Here is a 17,806-nt window from a genome sequence, read left to right on the forward strand (position 1 = left end):
TCCCAGATGCTGCAGACATTGAGTCAGATCTAGTTGGCTCTTGTTGATGTTGACCAGCCAACCTTGGGTCCTTAGATCCTCAAGAGTGTGGTGAACCTGAATGTGGACCTGGTCCCTAGAGTCCACCCGGAGCAGCAGATTGTCCAGGTAGGGGAAAATATGGACCCCCTGGAGGTGGAGGTAAGCCACCAGGGTGACCATTACTTTGGTGAATACTCTTGGGGCTGACAAGAGTCAGAATGGCATGGCCCAGTATTGAAAGTGATGGTGGCCAAAGGCAAACCTCAGGAGCAGTCTGTGGGCAGGACAGATTGGGACGTGGAGGTATGCCTCCTTTAGGTCGATGGAGGCCAGAAGGTCCCCCTCCTGCAGAGCTTCTATAATACATGTGAGGGATTCCATTTTGAACCATCAATACTTCACAAAGCAGTTGACAAACTTGAGGGTCTAAGACTGCTCTCCACGACAGATCTCTCTTGGGAACCGCAAACAAAATGGTTGATGAGGGGAGAGAGACTTGGTTTGTCATCAGGGGAGGCTATTTCCACCTGCCTTGCCCCATCCTCCAGCCCTGGAAGCCTTCAAATGCAGCTTCTTTCAGAAGACTTTCTGGCCCTTTGGGTTGAGCTATGGGGGTTCAGGGGATGGAAGAGATTTTTGTATCAGCTTGGGGTTTAGTTTTTAAATATTTTTGCTTTGGCTTTGTTGTTGAGCTTTATGCTCATTTATGCTTTGATGTGTGTATGTATAGATATAGATATCTTAATGTCATGATTATACTTTTTATTATGTGTTGTGCTATTGCATTTGGACTATTTGTGTGAAGCACTTTGAGCACATGTGTATTTGTGATAAATGCGGTATATATATATATTTAAAAGGAGTAACCCCTCCCCCGTGAGCTCTGCTGATGGTACTGGTTCTATTGCAGCTATGTTGAGTAGATGTTCTATTGCTTCTTGCATCATCTTCCGACTTTCTCGAGATCTGGGAATGGGATAGGAAAAGATTCTGTCCGGGGGGGGTTAACCAAAACTCTATTTTGTAACCTTGAGAGAAAAGATCTCTGACTCAAGAGACTTCTGTTAAACTTAGCCAGTGCTTTGCATAATGGAGCAACCTGCCTCTGACTGGGATGGCATCAGTATTGCCTGCGCTGACGAGCTCCCCTTCCATATAATGAAGAGGAAGGACCCTGTCATCCCTGGTGCTGAGCTTTGCCCTGGAATCACTGTTTGTGCCAGGTTCCCCTGGAGGAATGGAAGTCGGTAAATCGAGAATTGTGGCCCCACCCCCCAGGCCGTGCTCCTTGAAAGGGCTGGGAAGAGCGGTATGGAGCAAACCTTCTGAACGGTCTGCAATCGTTTTTCTTGGTTGTGGCCGATACTGGCTTTCGCTTATCTTTAGGGTATACCAAAACTGCTTTGAGGGCTTCTTCACCGAACAGCAATGTCTCTGAGTATGGGGCCATACACAAGTTGACCCTGGCAGTAGTATCAGCATCCCAGAGTCGGAGCCAGAGTGTTCACTGAGCCACTACTTCCATGGCTAATGCCCATGCTCCTAGCTGAGTTGCGTCCAAGGTGGCGTCAGCCACAAACACTGCAGCCTTGTGTAGTTTCACCAGGACCCTTCTGAGTTTGACCGGATCCAGATTAGGTTCGTCTAAGAGTTTGTCCAGCCACATCATAGAGGCTCTTGAAAAAATGGAGGCTGCAGCAGAGACCCAAATAGTATAAGCGGGAGCCTCGTGATTTTTATGTAGAGCAAAGTCTAGCTGTGGTTCAGAGGGATCCTTGAGCTGGGAGTCCCCTTCTTTTGGGAGGAAAGACCCAGATACCAAACTAGAAATCGGATCATCTACCCCGGGGACATTCAGGCAATTCATGAACTCTGGAGCCAAGGTGCAATGTCTGTTGGCCAATGCTGAAAACCAGCGTGCATGCAGCGGGCGGGCCCATTCCTCCTTGGCCAGCTTGTCGATGGGGTCTGGCATGGGAAGGAAGTGATCTGCTGATCTGGGAGATTTCAGAACCCTGGCCCCCTTCATAGGAGGGGTGGTAGGTTTAGTTTGCAAAGATTGGAGACCTAAAGTGTCCAGGACTCTACGAAAGAGTAGAAAATAGTCAGCAGAATCAAAAAGACGATCAGATGATCCTCCTCCACTTCTGAGTCACCACTCCACTCATCTCCTTTGGCCTGAAAAGAGCACGAAGGATCCTCTAACCCCATCGCCTCACCTCCCAATTCTGTCTCTGGCGATATCAAAGGGATTTGGTGAAGGTGGTGGAACTTCATCGATACAATAGCGTTACCCAATAGCACTGGTATGCAGATGTGCACTGTGCAATTCCCGAGAGTGGGAGGTGGGCTGAGCCAATGGATTCACCTGTGGCAGTGACTGAGCTAGAGAGAGGGAACCCAACAAGGCATCCTTCAACTGAGAGACAAATTCCGGAGTCAACTGCAACCCCAACAGAGGGGCAAGAGTGGCCATCTTAGGGTCCAAGGGCACTGGTTGCACTTGTTGAGGCAGAGGCAGCTGCACTTGTTGAGGCAGAGGTGCAAGAGACTCAACAGACTTGTGAGATGTGTGGGCTCTAGCCACTGGCATAGATCGAGACGGACAGTCCAAAACTGGTTCGTTAGGAAACTCTTCAAACTCCTCCTCTGATGACCCAGTGGGTGAATGAAAGAGGGCTGTCAACCTCTCTTGGCCAGCTTCCTGTGAAGCCGAGACATGTATCATGCTCGCCTGGCAGCCCTGTGACTAGACAAGTGCTTGGCTTTAGCTACAGCCTTGAAGTGGAGTCTGGATTGCTTGTGCTTTGAAGACTTGTGGTGCATCAGGGCCTTGCACTGCTGTTTTGCCCCTAGCGCTTGCGCTGCATCTGGCAGCTGATCTGCCATAATATGCACGCACAAGAGTGGGGTGTGTGGTATCTGTCATCAACACATGCACTAGAAGAGGGGTGCGGTATGAATAGTGGCACCGGTACATGCCCATGAATGAGGGGAGTGGTACAGCCCCAAGTACACTGATGGCAACAAGGTACAATGAAGTCAAAGCTCAGGTACACAAGCACAGTGGGAGGGGTGCAGTTATATATCTGGTAGCCTCTCCGCCTCCTGGAACTGTTTTTTTTTTAAAATAAAAATGTTAGTACAAAAATACCCTATATATCCCCCAGTATAAATACAGATACGTTGACCATACAATGCTGAAGGTTGTGATATGTGGAGGGGGGAACTAAAAGGTTCTAAAGAACAAATACCTTAGAAAAAAGAGTGGGAAAACAAGAGAAGCAAACAAAATGGCGGTTGATTAAAAGGCAGGAAAAGTAAAAAACAAAATGGCGGCCACCTAGTTTGCCACTACCAGACCCTTCAAGGGAGCGCAATGGCGGCCGTCTCGGTAGTAGAGGCAGCTGTCTGGGGGGGCAGTAATAAAGCAACCACCCCCACAGTCAATGACAGGAATGAAGAGCCGTTGCCATGCAGTCTAGGTGGGCCATGCTAACAGGTGCTGCTGCCTCCCCCTTTAACCGGAGCCACAGTCGCAAGCTCCAAAAAGGGGGGAAAGGGAAAAAGGCCACCTCGTGAGCTCCCTGCAGGCCACGCTGACAAACGCCCCTGGGGGTGAGAGGGAGAGAAGCTGCTGCCGCGAGCTCCAAGCAGGCCGCAGTATCAGGCGCCACTGATCAGAACCACTGTGTGCTCCAGGCAGTCTGCAGTAGTGGGCGCCACCGAACAGAAGCACAAGACATGGGGGAGAGAAGCCACTGCCGTGAGGCCATGCACAGCGCAAATAGAAGCTGTTGCCACAAGCTTGAGACTAGCCACTTATGCAGGCAAGCACAGTAACAGGCCCTCCAACCTGAGCCTGAAAGCGAAGGAGGGGGAGTTGCCGCCGCGAGCTCCAAGTGAGCTGTGCTTGAGCTCCGGATAGGCTGCTGTCTCCAAAAACAGAGGCCACACTAGCAGCCTCTGCTGTCCCCCCCATAAGAAAGAGGTACGGGCAGGGTAGAGATGAGGAGGTGAGGAGAAAAAAACAACCAAAACCAACTACCCCAAACCAAAACCAAGCTACCCCAAAACAGATGAGGGTGAAAGAGGATGGAGGAGGGGAAAGCTGGGCAAAAACATCAACAGCCCCAACCCCAAACACACTCCCTCACACACAAAATTCTCACACTACATGTGGATATAACTGCCTCAGATGAAGGCAAGAATGAACTGGATTGGAAGGGGCATGGATGTCCCAAGTCTTGATATCAGTACATTCTTGCCTTTGGATGCTAGATGGCACCATAATGCACGTGATGGCATGCTACCTGGGGAAAAATGAATGTTTAAGCTAAAAGAACAGAAGAAGTTGGAGTCTCTCTACAGTCACTTCTTGTTATCATGAATCTGAAATTCCATCATAAATAACAAACAATTGCTCCAGTATAGTTTCATGTGTGGCCTAATGTACTAATGGAGCACTTTCATTCAATTCAATGGAGGAAGATGATCTGCACAAACAACAGTGTACGTAATTAGTCTATTCCAGTTGGAGGGAAAAGAAGTATGTTCTTACCGTAAATGGTGTTTCTTCATGGATGACAAGATGTCTCCAAGCGGGTATTGTAGCTCTGCCTACAGCCCAGAGACAGGAAACGCCTCAGCAAACATTGGCTACTCCCCTTGTGCTGAGACTCAGTTCTTTTCTTGTAAAGCTCCAGATATCAGCGTCAAGTACCAACTCAGAATGGAAGAACATTTAAGCAGAACATGAACAGAGAAAAAACAAGGTCAAGTGACCCAGAAGACAATTCTCAGAAAGGAGTCGTGGCACCTAAAAACTTAGTCCCATCCACCATACGAACTACTGCATGGGCGGGCCTTGGAGACCTCTTGTCATCCATGAAGAAACACCGTTTATGGTAAGAACAAACTGTTCTTTCTCTCATGGATGACAGAGGTCTCCAAGCGGGAAGTACTACAGCTGCAGACCTAGGGCGGGCCTAATGAGATAGTACCTGTTGTAGAACCCACGGCCAAATGAGGCCTCTGCTGAGGCCAAAAGGTCAATCTTGTAATACTTTGTGAATGTACTAGGCATAGACCATGCTGCTGCCCTGCAATGTCTGAAATGGGAGCATTTGTGGAGTACGCCGCTGATGTGGCTGCTGATCTAGTGGAATGTGCTGTAATGCGTAAAGGGGACAGTATATTAAGAGCCTCGTAAGCTTATGATATGCATGCCTTAATCCATCTAGCTATGGTGGCCGCAGACACTTTTTTCCCCATAGTGCCTGGGTGAAAAGATATAAATAGAGAGTCAGATTGCCTAAATGGTTTGGTTCTATTAATATAGACTTTAAGCGCACGTCTAACATCTAGAGAATGCCATGCCTTCTCCCTGGGGTGAGAAGGATTAGGGCAGAAAGAAGGTAGTATTATTTCCTGGTTTCTGTGAAAAGAGGTGTTGAGCTTGGGGATGAAATCAGGTCTAGTGTGCAGCACTACTCTGTCTTTGTGAAAGGTGCACAGGTGTTTTTGAACTGACAAAGCCTGCAGGTCAGATACACGTCTTGCTGATGTGATGGCCACCAAAAAGGCCGTTTTGAAGGAGAGCATTTTTAGAGAAATAGTGCCTAATGGCTCAAATTGTTGTTTTTGAAGAGCAGAAAGAACTTGGTGCAAACTCCAGGTTGGAAAGCGATGGATAACTGGAGGACTAATTAGAGTGGTGCCGTGAAGGAACCGCTTGGCCAGAGTATGGGAAGCCAGGGACACCGAACCTGGAGCTGATAATATTGAAGACAAAACCATCATGTCTTTTCAGTGTGGCTGGGCGCAGACCCATCTGCAGGCCTTCCTGAAGGAACAGCAGCACATCCTGAATCGCTGTCATTTCCAGATTGAATCCCCGCTTTGTGAACCACTGTGAAAAAACCTTCCATGTGCTCTGGTAGCTGCGAAGCGTGGAAGGCCTTCTTACAGCCAAAATGGTATCTACCACTGATACAGCCATCCCTGACCTTAGCAATCATGAACATTCAATTTCCAAGTGGCTAGACTGAGCCACTGCGGATCTGGATGAAACAGAGGTCCCTGGGAAAGCAGATCCTGACACACTGGGAGATGGAACGGCCGGGACTTGGACAACTGGATTATCTCTGAGAACCAGGGATGTCTCGGCCAATATGGGGCTACCAGCACCACCCTGGCCCTTTCTAATCATATCTTCTTTAGGACTCTGGATAGCAGCGGAGTTGGGGGAAAGGCATACAGGAGCCCCTTCGGCTAGGGAGCTGCCAGAGTGTCCACTTGTTCGGCCTTGTGACTCAGATAATGAGAAAAGAAACAGCGTAGCTGATGATTTGTCTTGGATGTGAAGTGATCTACCTTGCAACTGCCGAACCTTGCTTGCAACATACGAAACACAGCCTTGTTGAGAGCCCATTCTCCCAGAAACATCTGCTGCTACATTTAAGTTGCCTTGAATGTATTCTGCCATGAGGGACTACATGGGACTCTGTCCAGGACAGTAGTGCCACTGCTTCCGCATGTAGCTGCCAAAAGCATGTGCCACCCTCCTTGTTCAAGTGAGCTCGGACTGTTGGGTTGTCGGTCTGTATGAGGACATCCAGATATTGCATTAGACTGGCAAAATGATGGAGAACTAGATGTGCAGCCCATAGCTCTAACCAATTGATGCTTTGTTGAGCTTCCAGAGACGACTACGTCCCCTGCACGTGGTATCCCTGACAATGTGCCCGCCATTCTTTGAGGCTTGCATCTGTGGTGATGATCGACTGGGGAGGGTCCTGAAATGGAAAATCCTTCTGGAGATGGAGTGGAGTTGCCCACCAGCGCAACAATTCCTTCACGGAGGTTGTGATGAGAACACGCCTGTGTCTGCAGCATGCAATGTCCTGTTGGAACCGAAGGAGAAGCCACTGAGGCGGCTGATAATGAAGACGTGCCCATGGTACAATGCCTATGGCTGAAGTCATCATGCCTAGCAGTTTGGCAAGTAGCATAACATCTGCCGCTCGACTGTGAGACATTGTGGCCGCCAGGTTCACCATTTTTGAATTCTCTTGCCTGACAGATAAATTGAGTGATCGTGTCTAGCATTGCCCCAGGTGCTGGATCCTCTGTGATAGGCTGAATTGGCTGTTCTGGTTGTTCACTAAAAACTCATAGTCTTTTAGGTGAGCCAACATTATCTGAATGTCTTCTTGTGCTTGAGTAAGCGATTTGGATCTTATTAGGAGATCATCCAAATAAGGATAAACATGCAGTCTTTGTAGCCGGAGGCTGGCCACAACCGTCACCATGATGTTGGTAAACACCCTGGGGGCTGACAATAGGCTGAAAGGTAGTGCCTTGAACTGGTAGTGAAGGCTGTTGAAATAAAATCGCAGTAGTCGGCGATGTGCAGGGAACATTGGCACATGTAGATAGGCCTCCTTGAGATCTATGGAAGCGAGAAATCGTAAGGTTGGAGGGCCTCCCTGATTGATGACAGAATCTCCATCCTGAATCTGCGTGGGGTAACAAATTGATTGAGAAATTTTAGCTTGAGTACCGCGTGCCAAGATCTGTCCTTCTTCCCCACTAAGAAGAAGACTGAGTAAAGCCCTGAGAAACACTCTTCTAAAGGCACTTCCTCTATCGCTGAGATATTTAGCAACTGGAGAATCTCGTTGGACACTGCCTGAAACTTCACCGTGGATCTGGGTACTGGAGAAGGAAGGAACCTGGCAGGCGGATACTGCAACAGTTCTATTTTGTAACCCTCTTGAACCACTCGCAAAATCCATTTGTCTTGAGTGGTTTCCCTCCATCAATGGGAAAACTGACCTATTCTTCCTCCTACCGGTGGTAGTCGGGCTGAGTCAGAAGCGTTGCTGATTCTGACGCCCTGGGCGTCCTTGGCTGGGAAAGCTACGGGAAAAAGAGGATTGAGGTGTTTTTGTTAGGAATCTTGATTTGTTCTATGAAGGACGGGTATTTCTGAAATCACGTCCTCTCCCATTGGATCTGAAAGGACAAAAATTGTGCTGAAACTGGAAGGAACCAGAGGGGCATCGATATAAGTGCCGGTCATCCCTTCATTGTGATGGCATGGTCTTCTTTTTATCCCTAGACTCAACTAGGACATCTTTTAACGCCATCTCTCCAAACAGCTTTGAACCAGAAAAGGGAACCGAAGCTAGGTTTGCTCTAGAGGAAGCATCCGCATACCCGTGTGAAAGCCAGAGATGCCTGCAGGCAACTACTGCTGCGGCCATAGCTCTGCACAAAAATGGAGTAGAATCCATAGTCGCATCAGCAATAAACACCAATGATCGCGAGACCTTCAGCAACGTCTTCCGAACCCTAGCCGGATCTTGATTCATGTTGTCTAGGAGATCTTCCACCCACAGGAGCGTTGCCCTAGCAAAAACAGAGGATGAAGCAGAGGTTCGGATTGCCAGTGCATTAGCATCATGCAATCTTTTAAGGGCTAAGTCCGATCTACGCTCATTATGATCCTTCAGTTGCGCATCCCCATCCCGGGGGAGCAACGCACATGAAAATAAAGCGGAAATGGGACTGCCCACTGCTGGTGTGCGAAGCTGTTCCATCACATCAGGTTCCAGAACATAAAATTAATTGGCACAACTAATTCCCTTTCTACACTGAAGAGGACTATCCCATTCAGACTTCATTAAGGTTTTAACTGAGGCCGGAAGGGGAATGCCCCTATTTATCCTAGTAGTGGCTGGCAAGTCCATAGCACTTTTAGATAGAGGTTGTTGCTGCTGCTGTTGGACAGGCAACAAATCCAGGGCAGCTAACACCTTAGCACGTAAGGGAGGGTAGTAAAGGTCTGTAAATAGCCTGGAGGAAACTGAATCCTCATGACCAGACCCCTCACTCCATTCCTGTTCGTCTCATACAGGTTCCCCTTCCACATCAGGGAGGTGACAGTCATCTTGAGATTGATGGATAGGAGGCATAGCAGAACCCAGTCCCCTGACATGTCCAAAGAGAGACGGTGAATCCCTAGCATCTTGGCACTGACCGCCTGCCAACCTCTTAGCTAAGGAGGGGTCTGATTGTGTGTTCCCCTGGCCAGGAGAATGGGCACATTTTGATGATTCCCCTCACCAGGTCAGCGGCCAAAGCACCTATCATGGCATCCTTGAGCTGCTGAATCACCTCAGGCATGAAAAGCCCAGATAGTGGGTTTTGCCATTGTGGTTGGTGCCAAATCAAATTGGGGGGTGCAGAGAGACCCAGAGGTGCTGCCCTGTCAGGTATTGATGGCCTCATCTCCTCCTCCTCGGAGAATAGGAATTCCACATTTGGAGCAACGCTTGAGGTCAAGCGCAGGGGATCTGGCAAATGGTCACACTGAATCTGCCTGCCTGCTTCCATTAGTCCCATAGTGGGGGCTACCGCCCAGAGAGCTTCAGCTATGGGGCGGTATAGAAATTTAATTAAATAAATAAAAATAAATAAACACATGGTAGAGTGATCCAAAGGTCCCATAGCAGGGGCTTCCACTCCCCTTCAGGACATTAGCGGAGCATCTTGTGTCTCAGAAAGCTGAATAATGGCAGGGGCTACTGCTCCCCTATCAGCACTAGTTTTTCCCAAGGTTCCCATCGTGGGTGCTACTGCTCCCCTTCGGGATGCCAGCGGGGTATTTAACTCCTCAGAATGGTGAGTAATGGCGGGGGTTACTGCTCCCCTGTCGTCAGAAACAAGTATTGAAGTTCCCTCAGGTTGACCAGAAGCTACTGCTTCATAATGCCTGGCTGTGATAGAAACATCCTGTGACTTAATTAGAGCCAAGTCTGGTGAGGCTACTGCCTCTCTATGAGTGGCCATGGTAGAGGCTTGTAATGAAGAATTAGCCAGTGGGGACTGAACAGTAGTGTTCAAAATGGCGGGTACTACTGACGAGCTACCTGCTAAGGATCGCCTCAGTTCTGAGCTTGCTAGAGATTTTTTAGGGTGTTTCAATGAGCGGACACTGGTTGCAGCTACCAACAAGCTGTGGCTTGACTTTTTAAAACATTTTTTCTTTACTGCTTTCTCCATAGTAACGCTAACAAAAAAATCTTTTTTGTTTAAAGTAGGAAACGAAGAGGAACAAAGAAGAGAAAACCCAGGAAATCAAACGGTAAAGGTAAGAATTAATACAAATAACAGCAACAGGATCTCACAAAATGATGTACTCTGAGCTGAGACAGGAAATGAACTGAGCCTCAGCACGAGGGGAGGAGCAAATATTTGTTGAGATGTTTCCTGTCTCTGGGCTGTAGGTAGAGTTACAATACCTGCTTGGAGATCTCTGTCATCCATGAGAGAAAGCATTCCAGTTGGTGAAGCTTCAAGTTCAGATTAAAACCTTCATAAAATGAGACTTTAAAACAGTAGTAGGAAACCTCTGCCTTGCAGATCTAATTGGGCCTGTGAGGCCATTTCCCCCAAACCACGGCCATCTGCCCCACACCTGATGTAAAATGCCCCTTTTCAACAGTGTACCTTCAAAGGAGCTTGCCGTCAGCACCAATCAGCTGATCAACACTGTCAGCAAGCCTCTTTGAAGTTGTCAGTTTGGATTCAAACTGCACCTGCAATTTGCCAGGCAGCTTTGCCAGTCTCCAGAGGAAAAATATCTGTTTGCATGGGTGGTTTAATCCAAACTACACCTGCAGATGGACAAAATAAGGCTTGCTGTCAGTGTCAGTCAGCTGATCATTGCTGACAAGCCAGCTGATATAATGATGACATCATGTGATTGACAGGTGGGTAACCCCACTCACCTGTCAAAAGTGGTTCACGGGGAGGGCAATTCTTCCACCTCGTGTTAAGGCTGAAAAAAGTCCCCTCTCCTTGTCTTTAAAGCAACTTAAAATTATTATTTGATGTGGGAGCATGGTATAGGAGTACTGCTACTGTTGATAATGTTTTCCAGTATTTCAAGCAGAAATTTGTTTTCAAATCAATTAACAAATAATAAATTTGATTAAATTTTTATAAAAAGTATTTTGATGGCCAGAACAAAGTAATATATTCATATTTCCTTTCACTCTAATTTGTCAGAGAAAGTATTGTAGTATTAAAATATTACTTCAGTATTAAAAATATATTATATATTGAAACAAGGTATTAGCATCATTAACACGTCAGTGAAATGCACATTTACTGAATTACTGACTTTGTTCTGTCCCAGCGAGCCCCATCTAAAAATAATCCATGGATATAAACACCATCTTCTGGAGCAACTTTAGAAGTGTCCTTAGGAATAACCTAAACAAAACAGAAATAAAATTTCAAAGCAGCTTTGCCATCTTTAGTATACAAGACTTAATCCATAATGCACAGCAAAAGTATGAGGATCTCTCCATTTAACAGATTATCAGCACTGTCGGCATTTGATAGCATTGATACTCTGTTGGGAAGAGGAGTAAGGAAAATGAGATGCCTGGAGTCAAACACCCCAGTCTCCCAAATACGTGGCTGGTCTATCAGATTTAGCAATGATGAACAAATGTTTGGTGGTTTGTGGATAGACCAGGGCAGGCAGGGCTACAGATGCTAGGAAGGTAGATTTCCCTTCCTGCACATTGTCCTTTAATGTATAATGTATATAGGATTAGAATCCTGCTTCCTTCACATGCAAGTCACCATTCTTGTAGTGGGATGATTTTATGGAAGCAAGTTCAGTCTAAATCAAGAGGATCTATTTCTAGTAGAATTTTATACATGCTTTCTTTGAGCAGCAAACTCTCACACCATTTCACAGGCTACTTTTGTGCTAGCCCACTGCTATCCTTTTATAATGCACTTTTTTAAAAACAGAGAACCCAGATGATGTTTTTGTTTATTTTTATGCAATTATCTATAGTGTACAAAGAAAAACACACATTAAAATCAGAACAGTGTAGCCCACAGGAAGCAACTTATGACACCCTGTTGGTAGAACTCTCTTCCCAGGGAGTGTGTCTGATGGCGCTTAGAAGCAAATTGAAAACATACTGTAGTTGTTCACCTGGGCTTTTTGAGACGGAATGGGAATCTCAGCTGTTTGGTATTGTTTCCCCCCCATGTTTTCTGGCTTTGGAAATTCATTTTATTTTATTTTATTTTGCTTTTAATTATTTTTGAATGGTATTTTCTTAACTGTTCATCACTCAAAGCTCCCATGGGAGGAAGGGCAGTACAATACTAATACTAATACTGTTGTTATTGTAGCAGTAGTAGCAGCAGCAGCAGCAAAAAAATGGACCTGCAAACAGGAACTTTTATTGAATAGGACTAAATTCTGAGTAAACATCATGGAAGGATCTTGGTCGAAGAAAAGTCACTGATGGATAATATAGCACTATATTAAGTGCTCTGTTTTAATTCCACTTCCAGCTTAATGATGGAAAGCAATGCCTCAGCAGCGTTGAATGGCTCTAGTGTGGAAGCAAGCACAACTGCCTTTGAAAGTTCCCTTAATTTCAAACGCTGTACAGCATGAAGGCTTCTTGAGAAATATAAGCCAAGGCCCCCAAGGGCATGTGGAATTAGTTGTGCCACTCTTTGGATCCTTATTAGCAGACTATGCCAACTATATCACTGAACACTTTTTTATCCCACAGCCAAAGAGGTGCAGGTATAAAACCCTATATATGAACACAAAATACTACTAATACATTCTGCTGGTAAATCTGTATCTAATTTGTAAAATGTAGTCTTTGCAAACGTTTTATACCTGAAATTCATATCCAAGTAGATCAATAGGAATAGTGTACTTCCGAGCATAATTCTGCATTGCTCCAGTTAAAAATGCTTGTGTGAAAAAGAACCCAGAGAGCCAAAACACACAGGGCTTTCCAGATTCATACCAATCCTTGGAAGAGGAACAGAAGAATATTATTATTTATAAAAATATTTGTATACCGCTATTTTGTTAAAAACATCAAAGCAGTTTACAACACGTTTAAAACCACCACCACAGAATTAAAAAAAAACATTAAAAATACAATAAAAACAAAGGTCAATTGTTGTGAAAAAAGCATGTTCTTAATTGCCTGCATAAATATTAAAATGCTAGCTATAGATGTATCATATTTTACAAACTCATGTTAATAAATTCTGCCTGCAAAAAGCTCATTTACAGATAAGATTCCCAAGATCAATTCCCAAACATTATGATTATTTCTTATTAATCTAATTCATTTATTAGAATTTCACAATAATTTACAACACAATCCTTGTTGCTTTACCTGTAAAAATTTCAGCCTAGCTAGAAAATCAAGGATATAACTCCCCAGCGGTTTCAGACTTGGGTATGAACGCTTAGCCCAGTTCTCCGCAACTTTTCCAATAAGGAGACTGCCACAAAGGGCTTCCAGTTCTGAATCCATCACAACCAATCCCTTAATGGCTTTCTTCAAATTCATCAAAGTTGTACGTATGGTTCGTATTAAACTAAATATGCAGAAAAAAGCAGAGAATCACTAAAATTACCAATTACAAATGGCCTGCAAATGTACTATATACTAATTATTAAAAAATACTTCAGCGTTATGATGGCTGCAATACAAAATGTGTAACTAAATTGTTTCTAGTGTAAGATTACAAGGATTAATAAAACCCATAGAAGGTGGATGCATTCCAAGAAAAACCAAAACAGAATGCCCTAAAATATAAATAAAGAAAATAATTCCCTTACTAGTTAAAGCGCTCCATCTCTTGTACTAGCACAGTGTTCATACTTTCTTCATATCTCACGGGATACTTAAGCAGTGCAGCTTCAATATCATAATCACTTGGAAGCTGGAAATAGGACATACTTGTTTCCATTTTGACAAATGCAAATAGGTGTTATTTAATAGTTCTATGATAATATAATAAACTGTGATGAAAACTCATGCTGCATGACTGATGAAGATATCACTCAAATTTTGCCAGCCAAATTGCCATATTATTATTATCGTTATTATTTTGTTTTCTTCTTCACCATAAGGTCCCAGAGTAGGTTATAACAATTTAAAACTCAGTATTATAAACAGTTCGAAACAAGTTAAATTGTTTTAATCCTTGTGCATTTTCTAGATGACACTGTCATAATTCAGATGAAAAGTGAAGCTGGCTTTTTTATGGGCCACACAGCCTCTCAGTAAATCATTATTGAATCATTCTTTAACTCTGTTTATTAATTCTAATTTTGCAAATGAAACATTTCTAAATAGGAATATTTAACTGGCTAAGACATTGTAACCACATTATTTAAATAAAGCTAGATCTACTATACCAGTTGTTTTCCCCAGGTAATGTCCCAGGTTATAGTAAGAACAGGTATGCAGTTTGTCCCTTGTCCCCAACTCACGTCTTTGAACAAGGCTCCTCTTTGGTTTGTTCTAAGAGAGTTAGCGCTTCTTGAAATATATTAAGGATTAATCATTAACTTTCTTGCAATGTCCCTTACAATGTTTGGACAGGCATTACAAGGAACAGTGTCCTCTTCAAGCTTGCCACTTCTGTGTGGGCAAGCCATCACTGTCTGAAATGGCAAGTTGATGTAGCCACCCATATGTAAATGGTTCTTCTCGAGACTATTGTCTCACATTGCTCCACAACTGATTTTGTTGGTGTATGTAGTGCAAATACACAAAAAAGCAACACAGGCAAATGAGCCAATGAAGCACAAATTAATATCACTATGACTAATACTGTTGTATTACTCCCTTTAAGCCCCATTGTTGACAGGGCAGTATAAACACAATGGGCATTTGGCTAACAGTGTTTCCATATATTTATTTATTTATTTTTATTTATTTCATTCCATTTCTATACCGCCCCTAGCCTATGGCTCTCTGGGCAGTTCACAGCAAGGAATAAAATACAATACAGTAAAAAGAAATCAGATAAAATCCCTAAAACAGACAGCTTAAGCTTTTAACAACTTGATATAAAATTAACTTAACATTAAGCAATTAAAATGCCTGGGAGAATAAAAAGGTTTTAACCTGGCGCCGAAAAGATAGAAGAGTAGGCGCCAGGTGCACCTCATCGGGGAGACTGTTCCACAATTCGGGGGCCACTACTGAAACCTGTTTATGTCTGCTCTTAAGAGCAAAATGAAATAGTAGCAGTTCTGAAGTTGTAGATTTTGGAGGATGGAATTTATATTGCTATGAATCTGGTGCTATGTGCTTGCTTCAGTACTTGTGTAATACGTGATCAATGTCTGCACTGGCATATGAGATTGCTGTAAAATATATCCCAAGTCTCCCTCTTCTGTAAAGGAAAGTCCTCATGTCAAGGTATGCACTTGTGGGAGAAGGGAAGCATGAAACAATACAAAAGAAAACTAATTTAACAGGAATAAAATTACTTGGGGAAAGATGAACCATAAGTAATTATTGTATTTGGCTTTTTATTAATTACCTTGTTCAGGATGTCATCTGCAATTTCATATAAAGCACTGTCACCACCACCTGAAGACCCCCCTTGATGGCTTCCTCCTTGTGTTAGTAGCAGAGATTCAAAAAGGATTTTTGTTTGCTGGAGATCCTTTGATATATCTACATTATCATGCAGTCCAAACACCTCTGGCTGCTGACTAAAAGGGAGATTCTAGCAGAAACCAAATAAATTATATTAAATATCTATCAGTATAGGTTGAATAGTTACTAAGAATTTCAGAAAGAGTTTGTTTAAATCAGGGATGGTGACCCTCTGGCCTGGAAGCCTAACTAGATCATGTTGGACAAGCCACACCCACTTGCCAATCAACTGATGTCTTATATAAATAAAAAGCAGCTGGGTTGGGCCAAAAGGGGTTTCTGAAGTGCTGCCAATCAGCTGATTGTTGGTGTTTTATAAGCTCTCTGCACAGTGCTTCTGAAGTCCTATTTAGGGCTTCAGAGCACTACACACATGGCTTCTGAAGCACCAACAATCAGCTGATTAGCAGAGCATCTGAAGCACTGAACATCAATTGAATGTCAGGTTTTCGAAGCATAGCACTCTTTGCAAGGGGCTTGCAAAGAACTCTACGCTGCACTTTGAAGCACCTATGATCAGCTAATCATCAAAACTTCAAAGAGCCACACCAGGCTCTTTGCAAGCCCCTTTCAAAGAACCCTGCACACACTTTGAAGTCACAACGTTTAGCTGGTTGTCAGGGCTTCAAAGCACCACATGACATCACTGTGACATCAATTTTGGCTTGCAGGGATAGGGGAGATAGAGATCTGACCCACCCTGAACTAATTCCCCAACGCTGGTTTAAATAAAGTTGGTATATGACCCGAGTATAGAGGCAAGACAGTACCTTAATAAATTCAATGTATTCATCATATGTACCCCGTGGTGGGGCATGGTAGCTGCCACTAGGAGAAAAGGCATAATGAGGATTTTCAACTATTTCTGGGTTGTAGAAGTCAGCAAGCATTGTCAGTAGTAGGCGTCTGTCCCAATCATCTGTCACTCTTCCTCCATAGTTGCACTCACCCGTAAGATAAGATACTGCTTCAAAAGGAACATGTTCATATTCATTTATAAATAACTGAAATTGAAAAATAAACAGTGGGTTTAAATTACTTCCAGCTACACTGTGGCTTGCTCTTGATATAGCAGATAAGCAAAGTTTAGGCACTATATATGAATGAGTAAAAATATAGGTTCCCTATTCTAATATTGTTGATTGGTATCTTTTCACCCTTTCTGTACCCTTTTTTCCTTTCAGTGAAAGCATTCTATACATTCCATCAAGATTATGTAGAAATTCTGTGAACTTCATTGAATTCAGATTTTCAAAATAATTCAAATTAGTTTATTTAAGTAGTCATTTGAGGAATATGTTAATAAAGTGGTACAGGGTACTTCTGTGAATAACATAATACATCACATTCTAATCTGCTCCAATTTACTCACGATTAAAGATCGTTTACATGATAGAGAGGAATGGAGGACATTACTGTTTTGATAATCTCTTAAAATGGGTACACAAATGCTACATCATTTATGTTGGTAGTCTTTGATCAGAATCTAATATTTGAATAACATGAGCTGGTAATGCTTTGAGATCCTTCAAGCTCCGTCTCAAGGAACCATTGTTACCCATGCTCTCTTTTCGGTCTTCACAAGCCACTCTGGACTCCTTGCACATCAGAGCTGTGCTGCACAGAAACTGCCAGGCAGCACCAAACAGCACCAAACAATGGTCAAGTCTTGCTACTTCTACAAGGGGCCAGATGAACACTTGCACCAGCACTGGGTCCCTAACATACAACCCTGCTATAATTTTGCAGTAGTTGATAAACAGGACTATTAGCGGCTACACAAATATGAACTTCATAGTGAAACCAATGTATGAATCTTTGCCAAACCCTTAGATATGCTGCAGATGGAATAAATATCTTTACCTGTAACTGTCTTACACTGATACGCAAATCTGATTCATTAAATCCATACGGAATATTCCATCCAAGAGGCCCAAATTTCTTCCTCTCCTGAACAAGAGCATGAAAAAAGCAAACTCCAAAGAGCAGTTTCTCCCATCTCTTTAGGAAATAAAAACAAGGAAATAGGACAATATAACCAGAGCTGAAAAAGCATAGCAGTCTTTATCCACATGTATGTAAAATACTGGATATATTAGGATTAAAAAATATATACAATGATCTTTTCCATTACCCTGAGAAATACTTATACATCTCAGTAGACCCGCTACAGTCAGTAAAGCAGGGTCTTTTCCTGACTTCTGCTGCAGTTCTTCAACTCCAACAAGTATCTGACTTCACAATAACTG

General features: G+C 43.7%; 1 protein-coding gene across 1 annotated transcript in view; it reads right to left on the reverse strand.

Moving 5' to 3' along the window:
* Nucleotides 1–17,806, reverse strand: part of DNAH12 (dynein axonemal heavy chain 12) — a 292,017-nt gene that overhangs the window by 4,661 nt on the left and 269,550 nt on the right. The window contains exons 66-72 of the mRNA XM_061618291.1: nucleotides 17,421–17,558; nucleotides 16,328–16,561; nucleotides 15,439–15,627; nucleotides 13,721–13,824; nucleotides 13,272–13,476; nucleotides 12,758–12,895; nucleotides 11,216–11,307 (exon numbers count right to left, since the gene is read on the reverse strand). Of these exons, the coding sequence (XP_061474275.1) occupies nucleotides 11,216–11,307; nucleotides 12,758–12,895; nucleotides 13,272–13,476; nucleotides 13,721–13,824; nucleotides 15,439–15,627; nucleotides 16,328–16,561; nucleotides 17,421–17,558 (1,100 nt within the window). The remainder of the gene's footprint in view (nucleotides 1–11,215; nucleotides 11,308–12,757; nucleotides 12,896–13,271; nucleotides 13,477–13,720; nucleotides 13,825–15,438; nucleotides 15,628–16,327; nucleotides 16,562–17,420; nucleotides 17,559–17,806) is intronic.

The sequence above is a fragment of the Rhineura floridana genome, chromosome 3 (assembly GCF_030035675.1).
Source record: "Rhineura floridana isolate rRhiFlo1 chromosome 3, rRhiFlo1.hap2, whole genome shotgun sequence".
Classification (NCBI taxonomy): domain Eukaryota; kingdom Metazoa; phylum Chordata; class Lepidosauria; order Squamata; family Rhineuridae; genus Rhineura; species Rhineura floridana.